The sequence below is a fragment of the Heliconius melpomene genome, chromosome 7 (assembly GCF_056956725.1).
Source record: "Heliconius melpomene rosina isolate 202511_hmr_F chromosome 7, ASM5695672v1, whole genome shotgun sequence".
NCBI lineage: Eukaryota > Metazoa > Arthropoda > Insecta > Lepidoptera > Nymphalidae > Heliconius > Heliconius melpomene.
Genome location: NC_140395.1, coordinates 5,790,188 through 5,805,580, shown reverse-complemented (window position 1 = coordinate 5,805,580; position 15,393 = coordinate 5,790,188). Strand labels below are relative to the sequence as shown.

General features: G+C 30.9%; 4 protein-coding genes across 4 annotated transcripts; 2 read left to right on the top strand and 2 right to left on the bottom strand.

The window, feature by feature from the left end:
- Nucleotides 1-60: 60 nt before the first annotated feature.
- Nucleotides 61-4,369, bottom strand: LOC146537487 (alanine--glyoxylate aminotransferase 2, mitochondrial). Its single transcript, XM_085187618.1, has 10 exons — nt 4,259-4,369; nt 4,052-4,134; nt 3,552-3,736; nt 2,715-2,838; nt 1,939-2,127; nt 1,472-1,600; nt 1,042-1,194; nt 699-920; nt 310-555; nt 61-194 (listed from the first exon to the last, which is right to left on the bottom strand). The coding sequence occupies exons 1-10, from the start codon at nt 4,269-4,271 to the stop codon at nt 93-95; spliced, it is 1,446 nt and encodes a 481-aa protein (XP_085043744.1). The 5' UTR covers nt 4,272-4,369; the 3' UTR covers nt 61-92.
- A 1,599-nt stretch (nt 4,370-5,968) lies between these two features.
- Nucleotides 5,969-8,828, top strand: l(1)G0320 (signal sequence receptor subunit 1 l(1)G0320). Its single transcript, XM_085187620.1, has 5 exons — nt 5,969-6,160; nt 6,879-7,067; nt 7,198-7,475; nt 7,924-8,164; nt 8,461-8,828. The coding sequence occupies exons 1-5, from the start codon at nt 6,100-6,102 to the stop codon at nt 8,529-8,531; spliced, it is 840 nt and encodes a 279-aa protein (XP_085043746.1). The 5' UTR covers nt 5,969-6,099; the 3' UTR covers nt 8,532-8,828.
- Nucleotides 8,829-9,357: 529 nt separating this feature from the next.
- Nucleotides 9,358-10,448, top strand: RpS28b (Ribosomal protein S28b). The gene is made up of 3 exons (XM_085187623.1): nt 9,358-9,637; nt 10,248-10,304; nt 10,379-10,448. Exon 1 carries the CDS (start codon nt 9,436-9,438, stop codon nt 9,631-9,633), a length of 198 nt encoding a protein of 65 aa, XP_085043749.1. The 5' UTR covers nt 9,358-9,435; the 3' UTR covers nt 9,634-9,637; nt 10,248-10,304; nt 10,379-10,448.
- Nucleotides 10,449-11,895: 1,447 nt separating this feature from the next.
- On the bottom strand, nt 11,896-12,627 carry bc10 (BLCAP apoptosis inducing factor bc10). The gene has a single exon (XM_085187622.1). It carries the CDS (start codon nt 12,447-12,449, stop codon nt 12,210-12,212), a length of 240 nt encoding a protein of 79 aa, XP_085043748.1. The 5' UTR covers nt 12,450-12,627; the 3' UTR covers nt 11,896-12,209.
- Between the last annotated feature and the right edge of the window lie 2,766 nt (nt 12,628-15,393).

Sequence of the window (15,393 nt, the reverse complement as noted above, 5' to 3'; positions counted from 1 at the left end):
TCTACAAATCTAAAATATGTTCGTTGAATTAAGGATACTTTTATGAATAAAAAAATGCATAATTATACTATACAAAATATTTAATTAATCCATTATTTATTTTTAGAATAATTAGTTAAAGCTTGATCCAGGACTGATATAGCGAAATCAACATCTTGCCGATTGATGCACATTGGTGGCTTAATTCTTAATACCTGCAAAAAACACATATTAAAAACCATTTTGTCATAAATTATTGTACTATCAAATTACATTACGCAAAAGAGATTGCTCAGATAAGATCACTTTATATAGAAAAAGTAAACTTACATTGGACCATCTCCCTCCACGTCCTATTAATACCCCAAGATCCTTAATAGTTTCCATTATTTCGGAAACATTGCTTACACTAAGTGCTTGTTTTGTACCGGGCTCTACAAGTTCTACTCCTAACATCAAACCTTTTCCACGTACGTCCCCAATATTTGGATGCACATTTTGTAACTGCATTAACTGTTCAATGAAGTATTTTCCAGTAATTTTACAATTTTCTTGAAGATTTTCTTCTTCAATTACCTGAAATATTTACAATAGAGTTTTCATATTTAAATGGTCACTTGGGACCAATAAGACATGTTTTACGAATGACATTATTAAAGAATTTGTAATCTGCGTTAAAATCTTTACGTAATATTCAGTTGAATATAGTAAATTTTTACCTCCAAGACTGCTTTTCCCACCGCTGCGGCCATTGGATTGCCACCAAAAGTATTAAAATATGATGCTTTTGTGTGAGCATCTGCTATTTCTTTTGTAGTGACCACAGCCGCCAAAGGAAATCCGTTGCCAATTCCTTTAGCTAATGTTACAATATCTGGTACAACACCATGGCCTTGGAAGCCCCAGAATGTATCACCTGTACGGCCAAAACCTGTTTGGACCTTAAAAAGTCATATAAAATTAATTAAATTATTTGAAATGCTCTATAGAAAACAAAAAACAGTGAGCAGAGAGATAAGGCTAAAAAAATTAACTGTATAATTTGAAAGTAATTTTTAATACCTCATCTGCAACGAATACTCCGCCATATTTCTTAATTAATTGACCAGCTTTCTTGATATAACCTCTTGGGAATTGTACAGCGCCGTTCACACCCTGAATGGATTCTGCAAAAAGCGCTGCCACACGACCTGCTGGTATAGAATTTTCTAGAAGCTGTAAAATAAAAATTTATGGGATTTATATTTTGTTACTTTTATTTTCAAGAATATACGATTTTACAGTAATTAGTGATTTTTTTGTATTTATTACATAGACTTTTCTTGCCTTGGTTAGAAGGTGTTAAGTACATCATATTCGTCTTTATATGCAAAGTTTCTAAAAGTATGGAAAGTGGAAAACTGATTATAGGTCTTTCTGCCTACCTTTCAAGAAATAAAAATCAAGTTACACGTTTTTTTTAATTACAATAAATATATATAGAAATTAATACCTCGCGCAGCTGATGTATGTATTTGTCAGAGGAAGAACAATCTTCAACACAATTACACGAATCACGGACTTGTGAGAGTGAATCCCGACACCCACCCCATACGCCTCTGAATGGATCTGGTAGCATTGCCTGTGCATTTTAATAATTTCTTTTAAAACTGATATGGCTCTGTTGGTTATTTCTATATATCACATGGATCTAGTATCAATTTTTAACTCGGGGGCACATTTTATTAAGAATATTTTGCAATGTAACAATAAATTATTACACAAAACATAATAAATAAACGCAAAACTCTTACAAGAAGAAATCTGCTTAAAATAATAAGCAACCTCGAAATATGTTTAATAATAATAGCTAATGAAAGTTTATTATATATGAAATTTAAAAATATTACATGCATTTCAAATAATAAATCATTATAATACGCTTCTAATTATGCTATTTAATTATGTTTTGTAATTTACATGATGGAATCCAGCTGGTACAGGCATCGGTAAACGATAGGATTGCGTTGCTGTTAGACCCATAAGAGTGCTGGAAAGACCGTGGTAGCAACTTTGTAACGATATAATATCGTTATTCCCAGTGTAAGCCTTTGCTAACAACATGGCTAGGTCATTAGCTTCCGTCCCACTGTTCACTAAATATACGACCTAAAAGAAATTGAACACATTTAGAAATAACTTTTATTAATTTATTACAAATACACAGTGAAATAAAGTATAGATGGAAACAAAGTATTAAAATACTAAACGTATAACAATCTGAACCCGTGACTCTGGCAAGCGTCCAAGCGCTCTGACCAACTAAGCCATACGTTCTCATCGAGCTTTTTATACGTTCTTAATTCTTTCTTTAGTGGAATAATTAGTGGAATTCTAATGTTAAAAAATATATTGAAAAATTACTAACTACAACATAAATAAGTTTCAACAGGCGTATAAAAATTTCGAAGTAGCTCAATGAACTCCGCTACGGTAAAATTTTTATAAGCTTTCTTAATAAGTATTTTTCTTTCTTAAGTGTGGAATAACACTTTAAAAATGGAAAATAAAATGTATTTAATTTTTTGTATAAACGTGGAGGGTTTTATTAGAAAATATTTACTAAGTTAATAGAATAAGAGGTGAAAAGAGAAAACTTTAAGATTGGCAACACAGTAACATCATATTTTGATTAAAGTTTAAACAGTGGATTATTAGTGTCGGTAATTCTAATTTTGCTGGTAGTTTTTTTTTACCTTTAGATCTCCGGGAAACTTTGAGATAAGCTTTTCGACATATTCATATATTTTTGGATGTCTATATATATTGGTAGTGTGCCATAGAGTATTAATTTGGTCATGTAGTGCAGCTGAGACTTTCCTAAAAATTAAATGTATATTCTTAATTAAGATTCTTTTGAAGTGATAACGTTTTATAAATCAATGAGCCTCAGCTGTATACCCAAAGAAGCATGTTGTCTCATTCTGACTCATTGTCACGTTCCGCCTGAGCCAAGCGTGCAAGCGAGAGCGCAAAACAAATAACAGAGAGGCACGATAGGCGTAACATTCGGCTTGTGACACATTTATTATTAATTGTTACTTCAAATTCAAATTAAAAATATTCTTTATTCAAATAGGCAATTATTATAAGTACTTTTGAATCGTCGAATGTACATATGAACAAAAAGCTACCACCGGTTCGGAGGGCAGTTCTGCTGAGAAGCTACTTTACAGACAATCAGTTTATTATTATATTTATTTCCTGACCCAATAATATAAACAAAATGATACAAATTTTGTACTTTTATATTTGACACATTTTATATTTCTCAATATATATTTTGATTCGACATTGATAGCTACTATATCATCATAAACAGTATCTATTTAAAAACTTTAAGTTTTAAGTAAGAAAACATTAGGTACTTTTAGTACGACAAATACTTTGCATAAATAACATTAGAATACTTAGTTCATTATTCATTAATATTATAGTAGCTTCTCCTTTGAACTTGTATAAATATTTATAGCTATTTAGGAATGCTACGGCTACGCCATCAAAAAATTAAAATAAACATTTTCCCTACTTACGGATGGCAATGACCAACTGATACAGTAACGATTCCACCAAAAAGGTCTAGATATCTTCTACCTTCATGGTCAAAGAGCCATTGCATATGACCCTGATGGAGAACTACTGGGCGTTTGTATAGATCGAAAACTGCAGGTGGAATATTGGTTGATTTTATTTCATCTGTTTTTTGTACTGAAGGCCCCTAAAATATACAAAATATAAGCTCTATGTTAATATTTTAGATATGAATTGTACGTCCAAAGATGAATTCCTAAATAAAATGTTAAACGTTGTATATTGTTACATACCTATTGTATAAATTATCGTGATTAACCAGGTGCATTTTAATTCTTAACGAGCTCTACGTCGCCCGTGCTTTGGTTCGATACCAGAACTAGGAAAAGAAAATATTTTGTTCTTCTTAATGAGCGTCGAACCCACAACCATTGCACTTACAGTCAGACGCTTATTCCACGACGGTTTAAAAAATATTTTATGTCATAAATATTTTACTTACGGAATAATCTTTTGGTGTGAAATCGCATTTTGGTAATGCGGCAGAATAACTCCGTTTGAGCACATTAAAGTAGAACCTTGGTACTGAAATAAAAATATAAATATAACAAAAATAAGAAAAAATATACGTCTATTACAATTTTTTTTAAGTATGTATGTCGTTTTATTAAAAAGGGATATTATTAAAAATATCTAGAAATGTAAAAACCTTGCTTTGCCATTGCCGTGTATAATGTAAATACGGTACTAAAGCTAAAGAAACTCGAATAAACCTAATATGAATAATAATAAAACGTGACCGTTGACTTTTGACTATGTAAATTATTGTAAAAGATATTAGGATATATACACATTAAATAATTTCGGATGTACCTACCTATAAAATGAAATATTTCAAATGAACTGTTCATTGTAGTGCAGTCTGAAGTCTGACTTTATAGTCGATGCGATGGTTGTGGGATCGATTCCTATGCGGAAAATAATTTTATTATTTACATTTTAATTCTGATATTATCAGTAAGAGAGGTAGAGGAAGACCTCGATCCTGACCTTAGAAAACACAGTATCAAGGATACTGGGGAAAGGTCCGTAAGAAGGATCAGGACTCCCCGGACGGCATGTACGAAGAGGTTAATGACAGTGGACGAGGTGAAAGAGGTAAGCAGAGTCCGTATCGTTGGGCACTCTCTCGTCTTTTTCGTGTGAACTCATCTCTCTCTATATTTATATAACGATTAGGTACAACTAAAAATGTTCCAATGAACAAAAATAAAAAAAACAGTATCTTTTTCCATTCGTTCATTAAGACTGTAAACGAAAATATGGATATATAAAACAGTATATATTCATTGTTAGTACCTAATAATGTGACTAGTTGGGTGGAACGTGAAGAACTTCGTGAATTGTCACTATTGTTTACCTATATTCTTTCTGCATTTTTCAGCTTTAAGCTGTATCCCGCATGTAGCGAAATAGAAGTGGGAGCCTGGTGATAAGACACTCCGCTCCCCACTTTCCGCCAAAAGCTGGAGCGAGCGAAGAAATGAAAACATCAAGTATTTCATTTTGTCGAGTGGAATCTAGCCATTTAAATTTGTAAACATTAATTAGACAAATCCCATGTAAGTGACTGTAAAGTCTTTTTTGAGAAATCTTTAAACCTAACCCACAACCTATCGCGTTTACAGTTATACGCTTGTGCTTCTCCCTTTCTGTTATAATTTAAAACATAAAAGTCGTAAATTATACGAAACCATAAATATTTAAATTAATGCTTGTGATCGCAACTTAACTTTTTTTATATAACGATGAAATGAGTCACGTGACCAAAGTTTGTTTATTGATAACATTGATCGTATAAGTAAAAAAATATATGTTATTATACCAAAAAAAATTGGGTTTGACAAATTATATCTTATCACTTTACGCAACTTTTACGTAACATTATTTCCAAGAATTTACTTGTTTGGAAAAAAAGCTAAATTTTGAGATTTTTTCTTTGAAATACGTATTTTAGTGATGCATTTGAAAATAAATTCATATTTTTTAAGCAAATTAGGTTTGATTAAAGAAGATGAAATGTTTGTATTGATTTTATATTTACACAAAAAGTTAAATTGAATTCGGGACCACTTAAGCATGAGAAATGAGAAATAAGTACTCCAAATTTACAATTAAGTTTTATTACATAAAACAGACTCAAAAATATTTTTAATCTGTTTTGAATATTATTATCAACGTAAACTCTTTTCGCAAATGTAAGTAAAAGGACATAATTATCTAATTTCTTTAATGCTTATCATCACTAATTAGGTAATAATTTACAACTTTAAGTAATTTATTAATTACACTATTCAATAATTACGGTTTTCCATAAATCGATAATTTTGTTTTATTGTAACACTACTAACAGTATGCCTTCCACGTCAATCGAGTTGGAAATACAATTGGCATTGGCGAGATCGAGTGGCCGTATTGTGTCGGGTGAAGGCTCTAAGTCACCACTAAATAACTCATTTTATTAAAATACGTCCATAATATAACACAAAAATGAAGTTAATCTACCTTATGTTAATAGTTCTGCCCGCGGCATTACTCTGCTTCCAAAGCGGTAAGTTATTTTTATTTAGAAAGTATTTGTGCAAGTACGTGGCATAGTTATTAGTTTATTTTTGAAAGAAAGTGTCTATAAATAATTTTGTGTTAAGTGCGATAAAACATCATTTAAAACATATATTATGTTAAATTAAGCTAAGGCACAAAAAATCAGCGAAATTAATGAATCTGTCTTCCAAGTATCATATAAGAAAATCTAAACAATTTTGTCTTATTTTTAATATTACTTTACGTAAAATCTTAAAAACTACTGAATTTTAATTTCTGTTCCATAATTAGGTACTTTCTACCATTTGCTTTATATTCATTCTTAATTCTTTTTTTTAATAATACTTTCCCAAGTAATTATATTACTATACTAAGAAAAAAACAAACGAAACCTAGGAATTCTATGGACCATCTGTTACATTGTTTTTAAATGTTTACTTTCAATTTACATGATGACAGACAACTGTAACTATATATTGTTACCACACAAAGTATCACATATTGCGATATGTGTGAAGAAAAACTGTAACTAGCCTTAATTTATGGAACAGTACAAATTAGAAAGTCAATTGACATTTTTTTCATAATGCATCTTCATCTTATTTTTTATCATCAATATTTCTTCTAATTAAAAATTTTATACACCTTTGTAATCACAGTGTTACTTTAAAACTAGGAAAAAATTGTATGATTTATAATAAAATTTCTTTCTTTAATCTTTTTAGCCAACACAATCTTTGCTCGTGCTGAAGAAGATGAGCTTGATGATGTGGTGGATATTGAGGGTGAAGACAACCAGGTAGTGGGTGAAGATGCGCTTGACGAAGATGACTCAGTTGTAAAATCATCACAGGATGTTGACACTACTATTTTGTTCACTAAGCCCATAACAAATTATGGTGATGTGGCATTCGGTAAGTTCATATTGTAACACTTTGTCCCTACTACATTCCCTATTATGTGGGAAATAAAAAGATTAGTTGTATTCACTTAGATATTTAATATTAATGGATATAATATGACATGAAATAAACTTATTTACAGATTTACAAGCTGGCTTCCCTGTCGAGTTCCTCGTTGGTTTCATTAACAAGGGTTCAGAAGATTACATTGTTGAGACCATGGAAGCTTCCTTCAGATATCCCATGGATTATACATATTATATTCAAAATTTCACTGCATTGCCCTATTTTAAGGAAGTTAAGCCCAGAGAGGAAGCTACTTTTGCTTATTCCTTTATTCCTAATGAAGCTTTCGCTGGACGGCCATTCGGATTGAACATTCAACTCAATTATAGAGATGCCAGTGGAAACTTTTACCAAGTAAGTAAAACATATATTATTTCTGGTTGCAATTATATCCTGCATGTAAGAAGGTAGAGTGAGAGTGTGAAGACTTTCTGTTCTTTAACTTTCTCCAAAATATGGGACACAGGAGATATTGAGAGAGCGAGATATATTTGAGAGAAGATCTTTTCCATCAAGATTGGAGTTGAACCTTAAACTATTGCATCTAAAGTTTAACACTATCCCACTGCATTATGATGGTCTCTATATAATGTATCATAATGCACCTAAGCAGCAACACAGTATCAAACTGTGAATGTGATCTGGTGAGAAAATTAAGGGTGTCATGTTATACTGTTCATCATGCAATATTTCGAAAATTAGTGTGGTGCATATCTGTCTAGCAAGGCTATATATGATAAATAGATGCACTTGTAATTTATATAAATAAATAATGCTTAAATATTGTTTTTGCATTTACCAGGATGCAGTCTACAACCAAACAGTCAACATTGTTGAAGTATCGGAGGGTTTGGATGGGGAAACCTTCTTCCTCTACATATTCCTTGGGGCTGCTTGTGTTTTAGCTCTAGTTTTGGGTCAACAAGGCCTGTCTTCCCTTGCACGTCGCAGGTCACCCAGATCTGCTCCGAAACCTTTGGAGACAGGAACAGCAAATGATGTTGATTATGACTGGCTACCTAGAGAAGTTGTTAATCAGCTTAGTAAGTCTGTTTTGTGATATTTTCGTCATAAATACTGAGTGTAGGATTTTTTTTTGGTTTTGAACTAATAATGTTAATTTCAATTGAAAGTGAGATTTGAGTTGGAATTTTTGTGTTTTAAAATGAAGGCTGTGTTAGAAAAAGTGTTACCTTTAGTTTTATGTAAAGATATTATATTACACATATAAAGATAATAAATAATAGTTTTGTATTATAATCGTGATTGTTGTCACAATAATTATTTTAAAATGTTTGTTTATATGAATTATAGTCTAATTTATATTATATTGTTACAGAAAAATCACCCAAAACTCCAAAACAATCTCCCCGTTTGAGGAAAGCGAAAAGATCGGCCGGTGATGACTAATCAATCACCCATTTATAAAAAACACCAAGCTCTGCCTGAGAAGGCATAGAAATGTGTTAAACAATTTAAATAGAACTAGGCTAAATAAATCTCATCCTTTGTCAATTTCCATTCATTTCCGATATTGTCTAGTGTTGTCCATTTGTGGCCTATTTCTATTTTTTTATTGTTTAAGTGAAGAGACTGTGTGATTAGTTTATAATGTGTTGAGAGTAAATTATGGAACAAAGAGTGTGGACAGCTTTGTAATAATGTTTGCGATATGAGAAGACATTATTTAATAAAATGTTAATTTTTTATACTGTTTCATTATAATAAATCCCATTCCTAAAGAACATTATGAAAACAATTTTAACTTATTTAAATTATTTTCTGTACATATAAGAAATTTCTTTATTTGCATATTTTGAAATAAAATTGGTCATGTATGAAAAAGGTAATGACAGTGGACGAAGTGAAAGAGATATTTAACTATGTAGAGGCCGTAGCGTTATCTGACTACCCCGCTAGGGATACAGCGTGAACCTAAGTTCAAATAAAATTCGCTTAATTTCGCAACAAAATTAGTAAAGGTCACGTAAGTTTATACATTGATATACATATATTGATTTATTTAAATCAATAACAATCTAGTCCACATCACATTTGATTTTTTTATATATTAATTTATAGAAAATAAATCAGTTAAATAAAAATCCCGTAATTCTCTAAAGTTCGACTTCCTTTAAATGTATTTATCAAAGTTAATATTGACACTGGCAGCACTAATTCATTCAATTTTTGAACATCTGTGTACGAAATCGTTACAAGTCAAATATATATTATCTGTCATCTTTCCTTTTCGTACACGCTCGTTGCGCAGCACGTGTGTAATTTTTCTTTAGCTCGATATCTGTAATAAAAAATGGATAAACCTAACGTTTTGGCTCGCGTAATGAAAGTCCTGGGCCGCACAGGATCCCAGGGTCAATGTACCCAAGTGAAGGTGGAGTTCCTCGGGGAGACCAGCCGCCAAATCATCAGAAACGTGAAGGGGCCAGTTCGTGATGGAGACATCTTGACCCTTCTGGAATCTGAGCGTGAAGCTAGGAGATTAAGATAAAATGGTAATTATAATGATATTATAATTATAATACTGATTTATGTATATTGACGTGAAGAAAGGTTACAGTTGGTAAATTCTAGATAGATCGATGAGGTTGGTTTGACATTAGTTTTGCTTGTTACGATTTATCGGGTCAATAAAAAAAGAAATAGTAAACGCAAACGGTCGGGAAAATTAAATAGTAAACGCAATTAAATCTGTAAATACACTAATGTATGTTTTATACAAGAGCTAACCTTTACAATTTATACTTATTTTATTATTACTTGCTATCTTATTATAACATATACTTGTTTGTTATTATAAACTAATATATTGGATAATTTGTGGTTAAGTGAAAAAAATAATCTATTGCATATTTAGATACTATTCCAATACTTACTTAAGGATTATACTACTTCCATTACTTAAGGATATATATTTATTTCAATTATTTATCTCACACTAAGAACATTTATATTAGTAATATACTAATATTTAGGAACAAAGAATTAATTAAGCAGGAGGAGAGTACCAAATTACATTTATTTTTTTCTATTTCTAACTTCTATCTTAGTATAATGGACTTTAAGAATAGTATTTATTAATATATAATTTTCTTTTATTTTCAGGGTCAGCTCAAATCTTCATTAGGTTAAATTTAATTTTTATATGTAACCAATTACTATTGATTGATTTCTCGAAATATGGCGTTTCGAGCGTGCCAGTTGAGCACAATTCATTTCGCCAAACCAATTACTATAATACTGAAACATCAAAACCGTCAAAGATACCATCAATGTAATCTGCTTAAATACATAATTAAAACACCATTCTTGAGTTTATTATTTACTTCTTCTATGATGTCCTATATCCCATAATAAACAAGTGATTTTATTTCATGATGTATCCTGAACATGTGGGAAGGCTGAGGAATCCTGATGTTAAGACACTCCATTTACTACTCCCCAAGTCCCTTTTGTCTTTATCAGAGTAAGGAAATGTAATTCATTGCCCTGAGTTTAAGTTGCTCCCTCAACTTGTGTTTACAGTTAGAATGAGCCACTGCAGTAAGAGTGTGCAAAAAGAAAAATAAACGACATTAATGAACTAAATTAAATCTAGTAATTATGAAATCTATTAAAAACATTAATAAATCTTTTATTATCTTCACAATGTGTAAACTGCTAAGAACCAGTTATGTTGAAAAAGAATAACCTTCCATTTCATGAACTAAGTGTGATTGTGGGCCCTTTGTGCTGTAAGGAAAAAGTACAAAGCAATGTTTAGGACCTAAAAAACAAGAATATGTTTAAGTGGAAATGTCAGAGAAATTTAGTAAATAACTGTTTTCCCCATGCTAGCATGCTGTTTATGTCAGTTAAGTAGACCTAGGAAGTAAGTGTATGTAATAAATATAAGTGATTCAAATTAGTGAGAGTTGAACAAGTATTTAACAGTAATTAGATCACTTGAGTCCATTGAAAACTATTTAATATTTTAGTAAATTAAATTGATTTAATAATTTAATTCAATATCATTTTTAATATGTTCAGTAAATATCACATATTTTATGCAATATTCAAGAATCAAAACTAGAAAATCTGTGTGTTTAATTGTGTTTGACTTTACTCTCGGTAGAATCACATAGTTTGCGAATTTTGCAAATAAATTTATGTAAATTGATGAATTATGTTTAGTAAGGCCATTTAACTATTTAACATTCTACTAAGATGATTATAGGTTTTTTTTGACAATTTCAATGTATATTTAAGATTTCAAGGGATTACTATTGCTATTTACTTTTTTTATCAATTCTTTGTTATTTACACACATGTTACAACAGTTTTAATTTAATGCATCATCAATATCTTCACATAATATAAAACAATGTTTCTTCGGTAATGTTTACTTATATCTTTTAAAATATGTGGATTTTAGAAAAGCCTAAAATATGTAGCTCATAAAAAACAGACTTGTAGACAGTATATCTAGTAGAAAGGTTAATATAATAAGCATGAACTATATCTAGTTATATGTATATAGTACTTGATTATTATATTTGTGTAGTAAAGATTACTTCTTTAATTTAACAAATGGTTGAAAACGTTAAATAAAATCATGTGCATGTAATTTATAACATATTATTTAAACTAAAGATAAAAAATAGTCACACAGTTATCATTAGGACTAGATTAATGAACACACATAATAAAAATTGTAAAATATCAAAAATGAAATACATGTATGTATTAAGTATTTAAAGTACAAAAGTCCAGGTTAAAATTTCAATTTTATTCACAGCATTATAATTTTCATCATAATATTAATAATAACAATAACTATACATTTGTAATAATCACATAGTTAATAATAAGACAACAAAGGAAGATACATAAGTACACATTAGCAACCATCGGTTGATATCCTCATGGGACTCCCACACCATCATAAGTAACTGAAAAAAATATATTTACAAGAACTTTCATTTGTTTACATTGTGAGTAAATCCTGACCCACTGATTTTCTCACAAAATAGTTTACTTGGAACACTTGGTTGTACTTTGAGCACGTCGTAATTTAATAGGACGCTATTAAGTGTCGTATTTTTCATCTTCACACTGACTCGCCCAAAAGAGGCAGTTGCCGATGCCGCTATAGCATATTAACGTAACAGTCGCTAAGAAAACAACACTGCACACTATACACGGTTTTCTTTCTAAAAAGAATCCAATTAGATAAATCACCATAAACATGACGTGCGTATTCACTAACGCCGGGTTTACGGGCTTTGGTATTAAAAGCACGGGTATCAGCCATTGTAAACAATACATCGCGATATTGGCACACTGTTTAGGACCGTTCTATATGCTAGGAAACTAAATATAACACTATCAGTGTGGCAAACGACATGTTTTAAGCACTATCATTTTTATTCCGTATAATAATGTCAAGGTATCAATTAGTTTTTTCGTATGTCGACGTTGGTGTAGCTGTAGTCTAATTTTGACACTGACAGCAGATAGATTTTTCTTTAAAATTTTTGCTGGTGTTGTCAGTGTTGTTCAATTTATTCTATTAGATTTCAAAAAGTAGTTAAAACCCTGGTGGAGGTGTATTATTATTAATGTAATATTACTAGAATGATATTTTTTTTACAAATTTTATAAGTATTATTAAGATATTATGCTGGCAGATATGTTATTTATACGTAACAAACCTAATCTAAAAAAATATTATCTATTGTTAGAAAACGGAAGCGGTTAACGTTTTTAAAATAAACACGATAAAAATACATACCGTCAACGTACTCGGACAGAGGCTCCACGTAATTACAATAAGTGACATGTATCACTCAATAACAACACTACATACTAGATACCTTCCAATCAGGGCTTCCGTCTACGAGCAACTGTTTTTGTTTGACACTATTCCACTGCTTTTATTGTCTTTTTTCACCTAAATCTACCCACTTTTACACGAGTACCTATATATAAAAAATTAATAAGGAAATCATGAAGAAATTAATAATATTAGATATCATTTGAAAATTGAAAGAACTCTAACAAAATTACGATATGAATAAAACAATGTATAGAATCTTAGAAAATCAATCGCTCAATCCTTTATTCTTTTAAATCTTCGCATATTTTTTTCATGGAGATTGCATGGACGTTAAAATGTGTTCACTTTAACGTGAATTAGGTATATTTAAATTTACTATTATTTACGCTTAAACAGAGACAGAGAAACAGAAACAGAACCTAACGCCTCGCCTCATTTTATCAGTGGATTCCTATATCCTACAGGCATAAATAAAAACTCAACACGCAATGCCTCTTTTTTCTTTTTCTTAATTCGGTGGCAAGTGGGAAGCAGAGTATCTTAATATTTAACTTACTTAATAAAAATAGTAACTCCCGGGTCCAGTGTGAGATTTGAGTGTATATCCTACGTAACTCCTATTTTTACCATAGAAGCGAACTAAATAGCAATTTAAATATTCGAGAAGTCACAATAAACTATTTTAACTAATTTATAAAGAATAAAATGTTAATGTTACGAAATAAAGGAAAGTTTTTTAATGGGTGTAAAAACAATTTGTTGTTTATTTGCTAATTTTCGACACCGCGTTCAATGCTGCGCTTAGTGTTGTAACCAGAGTAAGTAAAATGATAAGCCAATAACCATTTACACTCAGATGCTACACTGTACTGCTGCGCTACGACGGCCTACGGCAAAGCAATAACTTAGATGCAAAACTCTACTAAATATATGATTATATAAATTCTTCTACAAAATTCATTTGAAATAGAGAATAAGATTACACATTATAACGAGTTTCTTACCGCCTATTCTTCGAAAACAAATGCGAATACAAAAATCAATAATAATTAACTAAAAGACGTACCTACCTAACTTCAAAGAGGCAACCCTATTTAATAAATTAGAAGTGTGAACACAGTAACAACTAACGAGCCAATTTTCACCCCCCGGTATTTACTGAACTCTGAGAGAAATACAGCTTTGTAGACTTTGTAGTTGTTACGAAGGGTTAAATGAGACGGAAGTTTATGCAAATTGGTGTCTCAAGACATGTCTATTTTAGCATATCTAAAGGTCATTTTTAGTTATTTCTCATATTTAAAATTATATGCATAATTGCTATGATTTAAAAATATATAAAAAAAATTACGTAGTGCTTATCGACACTACAAAAATGAATCTAATATAATTTCAAGGATTTCTTTTTCTGATCACCATAAATGATTCTTCCATTAGATTTTTTTTCTGTACTGATCTTCCATTCTATACTCTTCACTCATTTTAGAGTAACTGTATATTGCAATCAGAGTCTGGTGCTTTTCCACTGCGTTACTATAAATTCACTGAAATCATCGTGGCGCAGGTTCATAGTGTGACTGTAAACGCGACTGGTTGTGGGTTCGATTCAAAATCGAGAAATCGAAATATTTATTTGATTTGATATTTCCAATTCTTCGTTCTGGTGTTGAGGCAAAGCGCGGCGTTGAGTGCCGCAACTCGACAGGCAATGCCTCCAGAATTAGGCGGAACGTGGCCAACAGAGTGTTTTAAAACTAAGTTCCTTCTGCCTACCCTTGTGTGTGCGGGATACAGTGTGAAGCTGATTTAGATTTTTTACTTTTTTTTTACTATAACTTCAAAGTAGGACAAATAAAAATAAATATAATAAATATTTTATTTATATCAGATCATAAACTTCGGCAATAAAACTGTAGTACCTACCAGTTTCGTCCCCGGAGACGTCTCAAGGGAGTGCTTATCTATGACTCCTAATAAATAAAATAAATAGCCACAATGAATACGACAAATAATATCGTTTACTTTCATTAAGATTAAATACAATATAATAATAATATAATAACTGTTAAGTTTCTTGCCGGCTCTTCTCAGCAGAACTGCCTTCCGAACCGGTGGTAGCTTTTTGTTCGTTCGACGATTCAAAAGTGCTTATAATAATTGCCTATTTGAATAAAGAATATTTTGAATTTAGAATTTGATTAAAGTGCTATATGAATAACATTGACAAACAAGGGTTGCGGGTTCGCATTCCACTAGCAGAAATGAAATGGCCAATATTTTCATTTCCTCGCTCTGGTAACGAGCTCCACCATGTTATCTCAATCTCGCGTGTAGCTTAAATAACATTAAAATGTATTGAATTTGTTCGTATATTTAATAAGTTACGATTTTATTTAAATCGCTACTTAACTTATAAAATCAATATAAATCTCC